At 45.1% G+C, this 17,054-nt stretch overlaps 1 protein-coding gene across 14 annotated transcripts in view; it reads left to right on the forward strand.

The window, feature by feature from the left end:
* The window catches only part of LOC147431109 (Protein kinase superfamily protein), a 77,281-nt gene extending 60,602 nt beyond the window's left edge, over window positions 1–16,679 (forward strand). For all 14 annotated transcript variants that reach the window (XM_086493757.1, XM_086493756.1, XM_086493755.1 and 11 more), the window contains one exon: window positions 16,052–16,679. In XM_086493757.1, the coding sequence (XP_086349883.1) occupies window positions 16,052–16,312 (261 nt within the window). In that variant the 3' untranslated portion in view covers window positions 16,313–16,679. The remainder of the gene's footprint in view (window positions 1–16,051) is intronic.
* Window positions 16,680–17,054: the final 375 nt, after the last annotated feature.

Below are 17,054 nucleotides of genomic sequence, written 5' to 3' on the forward strand. Positions count from 1 at the left end.
TGATCACCAGAGTTTGCGGTATTTCCTTACGCAAAGGAAACTATCTGAGAAGCAGATGAGATGGGCAAACTTTTTGTCTATGTTTCACTTCCAGATCCTTCACACGGCTGGGAGTAAGAATGTGGTCGCGGACGCATTGTCTAGGCGGCCAAGGGTGAACGCTATCACTTCGGTGTATCACCAAGAATTAGAAGCACTACCAGATTTGTATCCGAATGATCCAGATTTCTCCACCATTTGGGAAAAGCTACATCGTGGAGAGAATGAGTTTCCCTATTTTATTCGGGACGGTTATCTCTACCACCATCAGGCCATGTGTGTGGCGGAACCATTAAGAAAGAAGATCATGGATGAAGCACACGCTTTGCCTTATGCGGGTCATCGGGGTATTCTCCCTACGACCTTAGCAATGGAAAGATATTTCTTTTGGCCTAGCCTTAAAGCAGACATTGATAAGTATGTCAGGGAATGCTTGGTTTGCCAAAAAGTGAAGTATGATCGGCATAAGACGTGTGGGTTGCTACAACCTTTGCCTGTGCCTAATGAACCTTGGGAAAGTATTGCCATGGACTTCATCATGGACCTCCCTAGAACTCAGACTGGAAATGACGCGATCTGGACCATTGTGGACAGGTTTAGCAAGCAAGCACACTTTATACCAGTCAAGAAAACGATCAAAGCAGATCATATGGCTAGGGTCTTCCTGGCACAGATCTTTAAGCATCATGGAATGCCTAAGTCTATTTTGAGTGATCGAGATCCTCGCATGATAGGAAATTTTTGGCGTGCCTTGATGGATAATCTTGGTACGAAGTTGAATTTTTCATCTGCCTACCATCCTCAAACAGACGGGCAAAGTGAGATAGCCAATTCCACAGTATTGGATATGTTAAAATCTTATGTGTCAGACCGGCAATCTGACTGGGATAAATATTTGCCCCTTGTCGAGTATGCGTATAACAATACCATACACTCATCGACGGGGAAAGCACCTTTTGAGATTCTCTATGGTAAGCCTTTGCTTCCATCGATCCTTTTAACCAAGGATAAGATCTTTGCAGCAGATGAATTTGTCCGAGATATGGACACAGCCTACGGGCAAGTTAGGAGAGCTATTCTACGCTCTTAGGAAAAGCATAAGAAAGCTGCAGACAAGCACAGGAGGAATCTAGACTTAACAGTCGGACAGTTAGTCTTACTCAAGTTTGAGAAGGCAAGACTTAAGAAACAAGCGTCTCATAAGGGGAAGGTGGTAAAACTTTCTACCCGTTATTATGGGCCATTTAAGATCACTAAGCAAGTGAATGATGTCACCTTCCGATTAGAGCTACCGCCTAATTGGAGGATCCATAATGCTTTCCATGTCAGTTTACTCCGGCCATATGTGGGACCGCCTCCGAGTCAGCCTAGTGCTGAGGAACCTCCTGAGGTTGAGGAAACAGAAGAAATACTCCAACCGGAGCAGATAGTAAGTCATCAGGAGCGGCCCCTCAAGTCCGGAAAAATAACACGGAAGTATTTGGTTAAGTTTAAGAACTATTCGAATCTAGATGCTCAGTGGATGACGCAGGAGGAATTAGCAGCTTATCCTGAGATATTGGAGGTATATGTCCAAGCACTACAGTTGAGGTCAACTGTTTAGAAGCCAGAGGGATGTTGCTAATTGAACTATTCTTTTTCTTTTAATGATTAATTTCTTTTTTAGGATATTTTATTGTGTACACTAAGAACTGTTAAAAGATTGTAGCTATAAGAAGTGCCATCAAGAACGGACAACTCTGATGTGTCACTTGATGGGTGACGGTAAACATCGCGAAGGAGTTTCCGTAAGTTCGGTGGAAAGGGCCGGGTTACGAGTGCCCCTGATGCGTCACATGATGGGTGACAGGTGCATCAGTAAGGGGGCATTCCGTAGGCTAAGGAGGAAATCCGAACTGAGTAAGAAAATACGCGTAAGAACGCAAACACAAGAATAAAGATGGGTTCAATGAAGCTTTTTACGAAAATCAGGAACATTCACGGGAGGGCAGATGCTTTCCCGCGAGGAGTCTGTGTCTGCATTGCATCTGTGCTGTGTTCTGCACCCGGGGACGCCTGGAATGTGTTCGTGTAGCATTATTTTCACTAACTGAGTGAGTTTTTAAAGTTTGAACAGGTTCACACTTTATTTTATAAAGTGGCCGGTCACTTTTAAGTGACCAGTCCTTTTATTAATAAAATACCCTTTTATTAATAAAATAAAGCATCCCCAAAAAGCTTACGTAAAAAACCTACGCAAACTGTAGGGAGGGGCTGAAAACAGCGAGCTCTCTCTCTCCTCTCTCTAGAAAGCGCCAGATTCAGCGATCCCTCTCTCTCCTCTCTCTAGGGGCGCCAAGGTTCTGCTTTTTCGGCTCCTATTCCCGCCAGGTGCAAGGGCCTATAAAAGGGCAGCAAGCGTTCCAGTTCTAGACACGCCGGAAGCAGCAGAAGAAGCTAGCGTTGGGATTCTGGAGCAAGTGTTGGCGACGGAAATTGCAAGTGTTCGTGTGACGACTGAGTACGGGGGTCGTTTTTCCGAGCAAGGAGCGACAGGTATAAGGTGTTGATACACATTGAGAATTATTGCTTTGTGTGGTTTGTTTTGCAGCAACCTCGCGTCTTACGGGAAAGCCCTTCACGGGAAGTACGGCTTCACGCCTAAGTCCCTTACGGGAAAGTACGGCTTCGCGCCTAAGCCCCTCACGGGAAGGAACGGCCTTGTGCCCAAGCCCTTTACGGGAAAGCACGACCTTCGGGTCTAAGATTACAGAACGGAGGGGTTTCCTCGGGTTCTTGTGCTTGTATAAAAATTCTCCCTGAATAAAGAATACTTTTGACGGGGGGGGACCAACCCATCTTCTGGTCCCCAATACTGTGTCGATCTTCTCCCTTCTCTCACCTTTGCAAAGTATTTTATTTTTCAGATTTCTAAGTGCTCGTGTACGCTCCCGTTTTGTGACACTTTCTGTTGGAAGTCACACCTTGACTTTAGGCCTTTATTGAGTTCACTTCCTAGTATCCACCAACTTGCTAAGTGCGATGGGGGGACCTACATGATCTTAAATTGAGCCTAGACATCCTTTTACTTTACGAGTTCCAGTGCCGACCAACTTTCCGTCTGCGGGTGAAACTACCGTTCACACGGGCCATCCAATGTCCGACCATTTGCAACTTCAAAAGAGGGTCTCAAAAATTAAACAAAAATCATTGGAAAGAAACCAACAACTAAGGTTAGCGGTTGCCACGTCCTCTTGACATACCCCCCTCTTGAAATCGCAAACGTCCTCGATTGCATACCATAAATACATGCCACTGATGATCTTGTGTTGTTAGCACTCTTTTATCATCGCATGTATCCGCAAGAAAGACTGTCAAAACATGTGTACAAATGACTTAATGAGACCTTCATACTTTTGTCAAACTATACACTGCTATTGCACTGAATCCATGAGTACATTTGATGTGCTAGCTCTATTATTACCCCTCCTTTGCAGACATTGGGTTGGGGCATACGTAGACTGTAACCCAAAGGCCTCAAGATAAAGCTGCAATACATTTGGTGACTCTGACAGTTCATGCTCTTCCATCCACTTTGCATCCATAGGTAGATAGTTCTTGAACTTCACCACATAGCATCTTGCAACCTGTCCCTTAACTTTTTACCTGTGCAAGAGGCTCTTGCCTCTGCAAACGAGCATAATTCCACAACACTGAAGTACCATCCACGACCAAGCAAGCTCAAATTTCAAGATGATTTACCAATGCGTCATAGAATCCAAGCAATCACCTCAGAGAATCGGCAAGCAGCATGTCACCTGGCAGACCCACATCACTCCCGCAGGAGATCTAGTGGCCAATCTACCACCGTGAGACCTCTCCCTATCTCATCTTGGTTCATAATTGCAAACCCTAAAAACGCAGCAAAAAATCAGCCCTAATTTGACCACTTTTTGGCAGGACGAACATGCGGAATTTCCTGTTTGTCCTGTGAAGAGGAACCCTCTTCCATAATGCCCTTCCCTTTGTCGGCCATAGTGTAATCCCGCGTTCTTGTACTCTGTGTCTTTACCCAAAACAACCGAGGCTCACTCTTTGAGGAAAAAGTGATTGATATCCCGGCGATGGAACCATGAAACCGGCCCGTAGGGCGCTAGGCGTTGGCTTTCACCTGAAATTCTTTACTTTAGACACACACACGCAGAGCACTTTGCAAACGAAACCTGCGACGGGAATTAACACTTAACCACACACACGGCTCGGAAGCTAGAATGCTCCGAGCAGACGCCGACAACCTGTAGGCGCCAAAATTGGCGCCCCTTTCGATATTTCTTTATTCTTTAAGAGAGGGAATAAAACCTGTGATCTCCTATGAGCTGCCCCGCACAATCTAGGATAAGAAACACCTGTTCTGGCCCGATTTCGGCAGCATAACTGTACTAGGACGCTTCACAGTCAGTATCCCCACGCAAAAGATGACTTTCCCGACGCATACGTACACTTTGCAAAACCTGGCGAGAATCTGCAGCACTCTGAATTCTCTGTTTTTTGCCTCGAAAATTCGCCACATCACCTGTACAGTGGTCCCCTCCCGTCCCCGAACATCCTGGGGTTATTATGGTCCGTTTAGGGCCGAAACCCTAAACCTGCAAAAATACACAGCAGGCTGGAAATTCCCTGTTTTGGGCTCCGTTTCGCGTGCCGGTCGCATCTGTAAGAGAAACCTCGAGCTCCCGCACCTGTAGGGCTACTTGCCCTTTGAATCGGACGAGATTTCTCACGTGAAACCTCTCCGAATTCACTTGTGTCTGTGGCGGGGGGATTAGCCGCTAGCTAATCCAATACCTGTGCAAGAGGCTCTTGCCTCGGCAATCGCGCATGAACCCACATAACTGTACATTGGTCAAATGAAAAGCCCTCTTGTGGGGCATCACATAACTGCACGTAAGAGAGAGAGAGAGAGAGAGAGAGAGAGAGAGAGAGAGAGAGAGAGAGAGAGAGAGAGAGAGAGAGAGAGAGAGAGAGAGAGAGAGAGAGAGAGCAGTGTGTAGCGTACAGGGCATCATTTGTGGCACCACACTATACATAGAGGGAAAGGAAGCACTCCCTAGCTCTTAACCTGTGGCAGGTTCTCAATGAAGCATCCCCCCAGCATAAATCGAGCGCCCCTTCTGCTGCACTTGACCTGTAATGCATCTGTGAACAAACAGATGCAAAAAGGAGAAGATTTCCATGGCTGCCAAAACCTGCGTATCGCTGAAAACGCAGCAAAACAGCCCTGTAAACACGCATCTGATGCCTTCCAATGCTGAAAATGAGCTCCTTGGTGCTAGACGGAGTCATGGGAAGCTAAAAAATGGAGAGAAATGGCTGAAAATCACAGTTATCAGCCTGCAAAACTGCTCCAAAAAGTCAGTTACGAGTTCTCTTCTCCTAGACTTGGTAAATTGACCAAAAAGTGCCACTTGGCACTCATACATGTAATTTATCCGCATTGGGCTTCCTGCTTAAAAATCTCCCAATTGGTGCATCAGTTGACTTTGCAGCAGAGTAATAAAATGTTCCCCTGGTCATACCGAAGGTAATGACGCGAACACATTTCACGGCCCAAAATAGCAGTTCCCTAATTTTTAGGAAATGATTCCGTTGGGCTCCCACTGGTCATCTGACCATCTATCCTCATTGGGACCGGCCTTTATTGAGTTCACTTCCTAGTATCCACCAACTTGCTAAGTGCGACGGGGGGACCTACATGATCTTGAATTGAGCCTAGACATCCTTTAACTTTACGAGTTTCAGTGCCGACCAACTTTCCGTCTGCGGGTGAAACTACCGTTCACATTGGCCATACAATGTCCGACCATTTGCAACTTCAAAAAGAGGGTCTCAAAAATTAAACAAAAATCATTGGAAAGAAACCAACCACTAAGGTTAGCAGTTGCCACGTCCTCGTGACACTAGGAATCCAGCCTACGCTTGGGGGTGCTTATAAGAAGGAAAAGTGGCGTGGGACAGGGATGCCAAGGGGCAATGGAGGACGCTCCAGTGGAATCTCAAGGGCGATGTCTCATGTATTGGTTTAGAAGTTATAGAAGGCTAAGGGTTTGTCCTAAATGAGCAAAGCTTGGGTGGAGAGTTAGACACACTTAGCTCTTTTGTCATTCTCTCTCTCATTTTTCTCTAAAAGCTAGGAGAGTTTGCGAATTCACTGCTGTGAGAGCAAGTGCATTTGACATGGGTATCCCTCCTTCACCCCAATCATAGAGTGAACAATCTTTGAAATCTCTATTGTCTGTGCTCTCCCTATAACTATCTCATAGAGTGTCACGATACTCCATAGAAGCTCCGGTGGGACTCCCACGTCATGTAGTCTCCGCATCAGTCTGCCTCTTGGGATTGCGTCAAAGGGTTTATGGTCCTCCTCCCATGTGCTCTGTCCTCCTCAATGATGGCTTCAAGCGTGTAGATATGATGAAATGTAGGGAATCCGCCTTGAATCTAGTCGGCCCTAAAGCTCGTACACCCTCTCTCTGTGCCCATCTGCTCAACTCGTACTCAAGTATAGATGCATATAGCTTGACCAATGAGTGGCTGTCACGAGACTGTGACAAACACTAACTTTATTTGTTGGTTTCCTTCCCTTGATTTTTATTTAATTTTTGGGACCCTCTTTTTGGAATCACAAATGCCTAGACAAAAGTATGAAGGTTTCATCAAGTCATTTGTACATATGTTTGTTGACAGTCTTCCTTGTGGACACATGCTAGGATTAAAGGGTGCTAATCACACTAAATCATCTGTGGCATGTATAGGTGCATGCAATTGAGGATGTTTGCGATTTCAAGGAGGGGGGGGGGGGTTGTAGATGCTGTCACGAGACTGTGACAAACACTAATTTTGTTTGTCGGTTTCCTTCCCTTAATTGTTATTCAATTTTTGGGACCCTCTTTTGAAATCACAAATGCCCAGACATTGCATTGCCAGTGTGAAACGGCCATTGTAGAGAGTTTCACCCGCAGGAGTCAAGGCTAGGCAACCACGAGATGGTTCGGTCGATCGGCACTGGAATCCGACTAGTAAAGAAGTGGCTAGGCTGAATTAAAGCCATTCAGGCCCCTTGACAGGACTTTATAAGTTGGTGGTTACTAGTAGGAATCAAACCCAAAGGAGCAAAGTGGACACATGGTGGTAGGAGAGCAACTTGCAAGCCAACACACACATCCAAAAGCTCTCATCCCAAGGGGGGGGGTGCCCAAAATTTTGAGGGGGCTGTTTTGAAGCTCGTTAAGTGAGTACAGTGTGTGTGAGTTGTGGATGCGGGTGATCACAAGTTTAATGGAAAGCTTGCCTTCTCCCTTGTCTCATGTAGCACGATGATTTGCTCTCATGCATCTCTCTCTCTCTCTCTCTCTCTCCCCCCCCCCCCCCCCCCCCCCCTCTTGCACATATGGTAATGCCCCACTAGTTGGGCTTCTCAGATGACCATGTACATTTCTGGGTGGGTTTTATGCGCGTTTGCCAAGGCAAGAGCCTTTTGTATAGGAACCGGATTAGCTAATTGCAAATCCCCCATAGGTACGCACAATTTCATTGCAAAGAATTGCGAAAACAGAGAGTTTTCTCGCGTGAAAACTCGCCCAAGTTAAAGGGGAATTGTCCCATTACTTGTGGGAGCTCTTGAGACACGAGTAATCCATCCAAAACAGAGTTACAGCATGCTGTGTTTATTTGCAAGTTTAGGGTTTGGCAACTAAACTGCAAGATAACACTATTGGAGCCTCAGGAAAGCCTTGGGGTGCCTATACAGGGTTTTGGGCACCTGAGAGTGATCAAAACAGGAAATTACGGCATGCTGAAATTGACCTGTAGCCAACCGGAAAGCTTTCAAAATGCAAGGGATAATGGGAAATTGTCCTAGACGTGTACTTTGAACTTACTGCGTCGTCAAGTTGCTGAAATTGGGTCGAAAACTCTGCAATTTAAGCCCTTGACAGGTTTGGACAGCTTGGTGAGAGTTTGGTGAAAGTGTTTGGGTCGTTTATTTGCAATTGAATAAAGAATTATTGAAAGGAGCACGAGTCTTTAGGGTGTCGTCTACTTGGGAGCGCTCTAGCTATCAAGCCGTGAATTGTTTTGAAGCGGTGAATTCTAGTTACAGGTTTAATTGTGAAAATACTGTGTCTTGAAGTACACGGAAGGTTAGACGATACAATTTGGGTGAAAGATAAAGTTTACCGCCCTTTAGTAAGGCTACATGCCGGTTTCAGTGGCCAATCATGATAGTGCGATAGCTAGTTGGCAAGGTCGGATCTCTAGCTTGAGTAGTGGTACAATTGTAGACGTACTCCAAGTCTCAAGAAACCCACACTAGCCGTATTGAACATCAAGGCCAACAAACCATCAATATGATCTCTAGCATGTACGAAATGCTCTGCCACTATACCATCGTGATCCTATGTCCTTGTGTGCAGTCTGCTCGCCCCACCATCTCTGCTGTGAAGAAAGTAGAAGTGGGAGGACAGGGCTCCGGTGGGTCCGACAATGGTAATTGCTCTGCTATTGTGTATAGAGAGGATGCATTTTGTGCCCATGTCTCTCTAGAAGTAATGATCGGAGAGGGTGTGCTCTTTAAAGAGTCACCAAGCCTCCCTAGAGTTCTGGCTCAAGAGCATCAAGGTGAGCCAAGAAAGCTCTCTTCTTTCGCTGTATAAGGCGTCAGAAGAGTATACGTGACTGCCGATTTGTGATGTCTTCCAAAGCCACCTCTTTGTGGCCGGCGGGCTCTCATCTCTCAGCACTCATTATACCAACTAATCTGAGGCATGCTCCCATATCATGTTCTTGTAGTAAGCTGAGAGCGGGGAAAAGCTGTGGCTGCTGTTGTGTGTATTATCTCTGTCAAAATCTGGTGAGAGAGAGAGAAGAAGAAGAAGAAGAAGAAGAAGAAGAAGAGAGTTTTAACGTCGTAGGAAACTATCCCAAGAGACCTTAAAGTTCTAGCCGATAGGGAGTTGAACGAGAGAGAGAGAGAGAGAGAGAGAGAGAGAGAGAGAGAGATGAAATGAAACGAAATGTTATATTAACGTTTTCCAAAGGCCAAAGTGGCCTATGAGACCTAAAAGTTACAATGCGGTGAATTTGATACAAAGTCCAACTAAAAAAATAAAAGTACTATAGAATCCTAAGTTGCTAGATGTGAGCTAAGAAGCTAGCTGGGCTTGTGTAGGATATGTGTAGGGGTGAAGTGAGTGGGGGGCTAAGACAACACAGTGTGAGTTTATCCTTAGAAAGAGCTAAATCACAGGAGATCCAACGTCAGTCGCTAGCGGATCTCATCAATCTCTTCCATGGTCAGCAGTCTGATTGGGCGTCGTGCATGTCAGGCCAAAGTGATCCGAATCCTCTGATGTAGCCTCCGTCGATGCTGTGTAGTCCTCCGTAGTGGTGGGTGTCTAGATCTCCCTAGCTTGGTTGCTCGGTCGATCAGCTTGCCTGTGGTGTGAGGAGAATGTGGGCGTGCTGTGGTGGTAGCTCGTTCGGGTGTCCAATGTCTGCTCTAAAGAAGTCTATGATCCGTCTATCATGTGACGCATCCAACCCTATGTATCCGTGGACAAGCTACAGCATGACCAGGGTTCAGTTCAGTCAAGTCAATCTAGAATAGGAAGTGATCATCAGTATTCCCATCATAATCCATCAGGGAAATTTTCCAGTGCATTAGACCTATTTTCCTATTTTTTACATTTTTCACTTATTATTTTTAAGTGACTTTTGTTGGAAAGTAGGTAGGGCAATTTTGCTAAGTTTGTATATAAGCAAACCTAGCGCTAGCACTTTCTGGCAGAAGAGGCAGTAGGAGCTCAGTTCAACAGGAACCTTCTCAGCAGGACCCCCAGCAAGCCTAGCGTTTTCTGCATCAGCAAGAGACCCTAGCGTTTTTGCATCCACAGACCAGCCTTGGCGTTTTTGCACTTGCAAATTCCCGGTGCAGTAGAACAGCAGATCAGCCTAGCGTTTTGCATTGCAAGACAACCCGCAACAGCAGAAGACAGAATTCAGCCTAGCGTTTTTGGATCAGCAAGACCAACCAGCGTTTTGCAGATTGTTCGTGACAAGATCCACAGTAGGACCAGCATTTTCAGCTTTCAGCGCGTCGTCGCCATCGACATCATCACCGGCATAGAGTCAGAATTCAGCAGATAAAGATTTTCAGATTTCAGCCATTAGCATTTTCAGATTTCAGCCCGTCTCGTCGTTGTCCTCATCGTCGTCGACATCGTCGGCAAGTCCAAAGCATTGTAGAGATTTGTGCAATCATAAGTAGATTGCTCTCGCCATAGAGAGTGGGGCCCTTGGAGGAGGATTTGACAACGTCTCTGGTGTCGTATTCTCTTCTCTCTCTATCTCTCAGTCTCATGCACTTTCACTCACAGTGTCCATTCACTTTGTTGGCGTCCATTGCACTCTCTCATTAAAAACGGAAGGCTCTCCCTTCCGTAAGTAAAAGGAACCTTGAGCACAGTTCGGAGTACTCATCTTGAGCAAAGTTCAACATTCACATTCCGTTGCACCTTACATTGGTATAAGAGTTTTGGCAGTGTTCTGTATCACTCAAGGACAGAACCACACGAACTACACAATTTTTTTTTGCTTGTTGAGGTCGTACGTAACCCAAGTCCTCTTGGACGTGTCGATTCCTAATTGTGTTTTTGAAGAGTGACAAGAAACCCAAGATAGAAGGGCTTGGCCAGCCTCCCCTTGTGCCTCTTTTCACTCATTGAGAGCGGACCGTGTACTTAGCAACCGGCCACTCGACGTGAGGTGGGAAAAAGAAACCTTGGTGTGAGCGCAAGGCCGCCAAGGGGTGCGCCCGCGGAAAAGAGCAGATTCGGGTGAAGAGAATATCCTTCTCTAACACAGATTGCAAGCGAAAGAAGAACCTCAAGAACTCAAGACCCTCAAGAACCCAAGAACCTCAAGACCCTCAAGAACCCAAGACCCACAAGAACCCAAGTTCCTTTTGAACTTAAGAACCCAAGACTTCAGTGGATGGTCATCACTCGAAGCGGAATGGATACTTCGCTTGGAGGTGGTGAGCATGGGAATGGCGAAGAAGAGTTTTCCTCACCAGGAGGTTTTTCCGACCCTTCCCCATCTACACCAAGGATTGCACTAACTCCTATGGAGGAGTTGGAGCAAATGTTTATGGACAAAAAGTTAGAACGCGAAGCAAGAAAAGCAGAAAGAATGGCAGAATTTGATCGTGAATGCAAAGAAAGAAAGCAGAAATGGATTGCAGACACGCAAAAAGAAAAGCAGAAAGAGAAGCAGAAAGAAAGGCAGCCATAGAGCGTGAGAATGAGTAAGCGCGACACTTGCAAGAGTTGTTGCGACTCTTTTCTCAAGTACAGGCACAGATGCAAGAGATTCGAGAAAAGGAGACTCTCTCAGTAAAGCATGACACACATGATTTGCATGATGATTTGAATGACAATGATTTGCATGATGATTTGAATGATAATGATAAGCATGATGATATGGATGACAATCACAAGCATGATGATTTGCAGGAAGATGATGTGATTTCTCACGAGCATTGATGATTTGCATGAAGACGATGTGATTGTTCACAAGGATGATGTGTTAGTTGATACTTTCTCTAGTGAAGCTAACCTAATTGCAGATTCGATTAATCGTGAAGAACCGATCTTGTCTTTCGAGTCGAGGTCCACAGAACCCCCACAGGAAGATTCGATCAAAACGAAGAACCGATCTTGGCTCTCGAGCGTAGGTCCAAAGAACCCTTACAGGAAGTACTATGTGTTCGCATGATTAGTCAGCACGCATTGTTGGAGTGTTTCATTCGTGATCATTTCCTGTATTTTAGTCAGCATCTTTATGTGATCCCTTTTCCTAGGCATGACATATTGTACGTTGAGCACGATTCACTCATGGATGAGCACGGATGTATGCGGATGATTCATGAAAAAATGAAATGTTTGCATTCAAGGAATTTACATTCCATGTCTCTTCCTTGGCACGACACAATTGTAGAAAGAGCACAAGAAAGTATGAGCACCAAGCATGGACATTTCCATTGTGTTTTGCCACTGTTGATTGATTTAGATCAGAACGACAAGATTCGATCTCATTGTTTGTATGTGTGTGGTGAACGGTTTGGCACTCCGTCTAATTGTTCATCTACATTGCATGCACAGTCTTTGAGGAAGACGAGATTTTTTCCACTCACTTTACATGGAATAGGTATGTTCATGTTTTTGTGTTAGAAGTGGTTTCAGGAATTTTCAGCCATGGAGATTCTTGAAGAAGAAAGAAGCATGACCCTAGATGAAGTTGAAGCATTGAAGGAGCCACAAAAGACTTTGTCGCTTTCTGCACGGGCCAAAGAAGCAAGCTTTGCAGACCTTTATGAAGTTCAAGTACCGCACGACCCACACATCCGAGTGGGCCGGCAAAGAGTCCCTTCTAGGATTCCAGATTCTATTGGCGATCTCCCTCGACGCCATACAGTTCGGTACTAGTACCTCACTTTGAAAAGGAGGAGATGTCACGTGACACATCCAATCCTATGTGTCTGTGGACAAGCTACAGCATGACCAGGGTCAGTTCAGTCAAGTCAATCTAGAATAGGAAGTGATCTGGCACTTTGTGAGTCTGTTCGCAAACCGTGCATGACGAGTCACTTAGACTAGATGCATATCCTCCGGTTGCACACAGCATGATCATCAATGATCCCATCAGAATCCATCAAGGAAATTTTTTAGTGCATTAGACCTATTTTTCCTATTTTTGACATTTTTCACTTATTATTTTTAAGTGACTTTTGTTGGAAAGTAGGTAGGGCAATTTTGCTAAGTTTGTATATAAGTAAACCTAGCGCTAGCACTTTCTAGCAGAAGAGGCAGTAGGAACTCAGTTCAACAGGCACCTTCTCAGCAGGACCCCCAGCAGGCCTAGCGTTTTCTACATCAGCAAGAGACCCTAGCGTTTTTGCATCCACACACTAGCCTTGGCGTTTTTGCACTTGCAGACCCGGCGATAGTAGAACAACAGATCAACCTAGCGTTTTGCATTGCAAGAAAACCGGCAGCAGCAGAAGACAGAATTCAGCCTAGCGTTTTTGGATCAACAAGACAAACCAGCGTTTTGCAGATTCTTCGCGACAAGTTCCACAGTAGGATCAACATTTTCAGTTTTCAGCACGTCGTCGTCGCATCGTCGCCATCGACATCATCACAACATAGAGTCAGAATTCAGCAGATAAAGATTTGCAGATTTCAGCCATTAGCATTTCAGATTTCAGCCCGTCTCGTCGTCGTCCTCATCGTCGGCAAGTCCAAAGCATTGTAGAGATTTGTGCAATCATAAGTAGACTGCTCTCGCCATAGAGAGTGGGGCCCTTGGAGGAGGGTTTGACAACGTCTCTGGTGTCGTATTCTCTTCTCTCTCTATCTCTTAGTCTCATGCACTTTCACTCACAATGTCCATTCACTTTGTTGGTGTCCATTGCACTCTCATTAAGAACGGAAGGCTCTCCCTTCCGTAAGTAAAAGGAATCTTGAGCATAGTTCGGAGCACTCATCTTGAGCAAAGTTCAACATTCACATTCCGCTGCACTTTACACCGTCTTTGAGACTAGCTAGCCTCTCCCCTCATCAAGCTCTCTTTGTGTCTGTGCAACTCGAGCAAAAACAATCCCAAGCATCTCTAGTCCTCGTACCCCATGACTCTAGAGAGAGGTCCAAAGCTCTCTCTGAACAAGCAGTGGAAGCGGCCTCGTATCTCATAGTAGACTAGGCAGTGGTATGTGTAGCAACTCCGTCTTTGGCTCCATGTGACATAGGGGCATGTCTTGGCCTTTGCTGGCACTCCGCTGTATCTCTCAATCTCGACTTGAAGCTAGTGTGAAGATGTGCGTATTTGGCCAATAGCACATCGTATCCCGTGAGACAAGTGGGTGTCCATGTATCTGGGTCTCGTCACAAAGCCATCCTCCGTAAGCTGGAGAAGCTGCTCTCTATAGAAAGCCATCTTCGTGCCCAGCTTTTGTGCCAGTTGTATCCATGTCCTCCAGGTGTCTAGCTAAGTCAGGTCGTGGTGGATGAGCTTGGTCATCTCGGACTGTGTAATAGTCAGAGAGGGTTCATCCAAGGGGGGCAATCTGTCCATGCTGAACCCATGTGCGTGAAACCTTGATGTCATCTCCCCATATCAGCATGCTGTATCTCCCTGCCTGGCTAAATTGTCAAGAGGACTCAAGTGCTAGGCGGGCATATCTATCTCTAAGAAGGTCCCATAGGTGGTGTATAAAGGAGACTGACATGGTGAGCGCCTCAACCACTAGTGGAGGGGTAGCTAGCTCTGCTTGGATAATGTCACATGGTATTGAAGCCTTGGCTCTAATAAGCCACGAGATCATAGAGATCAGAGGCTTCTCCATGCCCCCCTATCCATCAGTGCGACCCGACCTCCATGATGGTCCAATGAAGGTCCCCATATCTCAGCTCCATAGAGTAATGCGGAAGCCACCAAAGAATCAAAGAGCTAGAGCTTCGTCCGAGGCTCCTGAAACTGAACCTGTGAGCACTTCCTCTCCAATCTACCCAATGTTGCATAGGCTCTGGTCAGTCTAGTCTCTGCTGCTCTTCTCAATGTGAATGTTGGTCCACTAAAGACCCCAAGGTAAGTGTAAGCATCTGTGTACTCCACTGTCTCCTAGCCGTATGTGAGTGCCGGTGCTGACCTCCTGATCCACTGTGGGGTGGTATTAAACACCATAACCTTTGTTTTACCAAGTTGACAGACAAACCACTTTCATGGGCAAACCTATCCAAAGCATCCGAGAGAGAGAGAGAGAGAGAGAGAGAGAGAGAGAGAGAGAGAGAGAGAGAGAGAGAGGGGAAGAAGAAGACGAAGACGAAGAAGAAGAAGAAGAAGAGAATTTTAATGTTGTAGGGTAGAGGAGCCGGTATAGAGACGCTCAAATTGTATGCACCAATTTAAGGAAATTCAAATCTTTCCAACTCAAATCTCCCATAATATTCCATGATTTTGATTAAAAATGATGTCAAAAGGTAGCTTATGTGAAACTCTTATTGTATAAAATCTCTACCTCACCAAGTATTTAAATATAAGAAAAGATATGGTGGATTTATTCAAAGGCTGTTCTAGTTTTGGATCCGTACTTCTATTGGCTCCTCTAACATAGCAAACTATCCCAAGAGACCTTAAAGATCTATGCGACGAGGAGAGTTGAACTCAAGACCTGTTATTCAAGAGGGAAATGGCATAACCAATCTACCACACTTGGGTGATAGAAAGGTTATACCATTTTCCTCTTCTTATTAGAGTGCGCGCGCGCACGCGCGCGCGCACACACACACACACACACACACACACACACACACACACACACAAGAAGAGAATTTTAACGTCGTAGGAAATTATCCCAAGAGACCTTAACGGACGAGGAGAGTTGAACTCAAGACTTGCTATTCGAGAGGGAAATGGCATAACCAATTTACCACACTTGGGTGATAGAAAGGTTATACCATTTTCCTCTTCTTATTAGCGCGCGCGCACACACACACACACACCTGAGAAGAAGAGAATTTTAACGTCGTGGGAACTATCCCAAGAGACCTTAAAGATCTATCTGACGAGGAGAACTCAAGACCTGTTATGTGTGTGTGTGTGTGTGTGTGTGTGAGAGAGAGAGAGAGAGAGAGAGAGAGAGAGAGAGAGAGAGAGAGAGAGAGAGAGAGAGAGAGAGATGAAATGAATTTTGAAATGAAATGTTATATTAAACGTCTTCAAAAAGGCCAAAATGACCTATGAGACCAAACTGATACAATCTTGGTGGATCTAATACATTGTCTGGGTACAAAAATAAAATCAAGTAAAGTGAAAAACTAAAATCTTAACTGCTAGAGAGAGAGAGAGAGAGAGAGAGAGAGAGAGAGAGAGAGAGAGCTGTTGTTGAGAATGTGTAAATTGTAATGGAGAATTGCAGGCCAAATATCTGTTGGAAACTCGTGACTTGGGAGCATTGGTAGATGACAAGATGGGTGGACAATTCACGGAAGAAGCAATTAAGTCTATCATGGAGGTTGCTTTTAAATGCATCGAGACTCTCGCGGGAAAAAGGCCAAATATGAAAGAAGTGGTGAAGGATCTGGAGAACATTATGGCAATGGAAAGTCAGCATATGTCTGGAGTTGAAGGATTAGCTTCTGTAGCTTTAGGTAGTGAACTTTTTTTGAGAACGGCCTAATTCTTTTATATTTAGCCTTTGAATTTGCTCAACAACTGGGCATAAAAGGCAATTCTTTGATCTTCTTGTGCATAAGTGTGTGTATACCATAGTTCACTTGCAAACAACAGGAGATACTTGGCCAGGAAGAAAGAAATAAGATTGGGAGATCAAAAAGCAGGTTTACATGTCTCTGATACAATAAGTCGTCGCAATTCGACCCCTGTAATATGATGGCTGTTGTAGATTCTTTTGAGCCCGTAATTGATTGATAGAGGAATTGTATGCTTTGGAAAATTACAGAACAGAATAAACTCTTCTGTATTTTGTACCTAACATTATGGACTCCAAATGTTTTAATGAATCCAAAGAGTTTTTTGAGGGGCCATCTCTTTGTTGAATTTGCTTTCAAAAGTTAAGTATAGTTTTGGCAATTTATAGTAATTTGAAGGGCACAAAAAAAATGTATGGATCATTTGAGGGGAAATTTTTTAAAAGTGCCCTTCATGAAGAAGAGCAGGTTCTAGGCTAGATCTTCCATGAAAAGTAGAGGGTCACCTTGCAAAAATGAAGGCTGTTGTGGTTGCTTGTTAAGATTACCCTCATTGCCGATGCGCTCATGGTCGTCTAATTTGGGTCGAGGCCAATGGCCCAAATAATGACAAGTGGCCCTCAGAACCTCATTAGGCTTACCAAGTAAAAGAGAGCTTAGCATTCACATTGAACCTGAGTCAAAATTCTATGGGTAAAGGTGTTTTGTTGG

The sequence above is a fragment of the Adiantum capillus-veneris genome, chromosome 21 (assembly GCF_014529385.1).
Source record: "Adiantum capillus-veneris isolate H3 chromosome 21, ASM1452938v2, whole genome shotgun sequence".
Classification (NCBI taxonomy): domain Eukaryota; kingdom Viridiplantae; phylum Streptophyta; class Polypodiopsida; order Polypodiales; family Pteridaceae; genus Adiantum; species Adiantum capillus-veneris.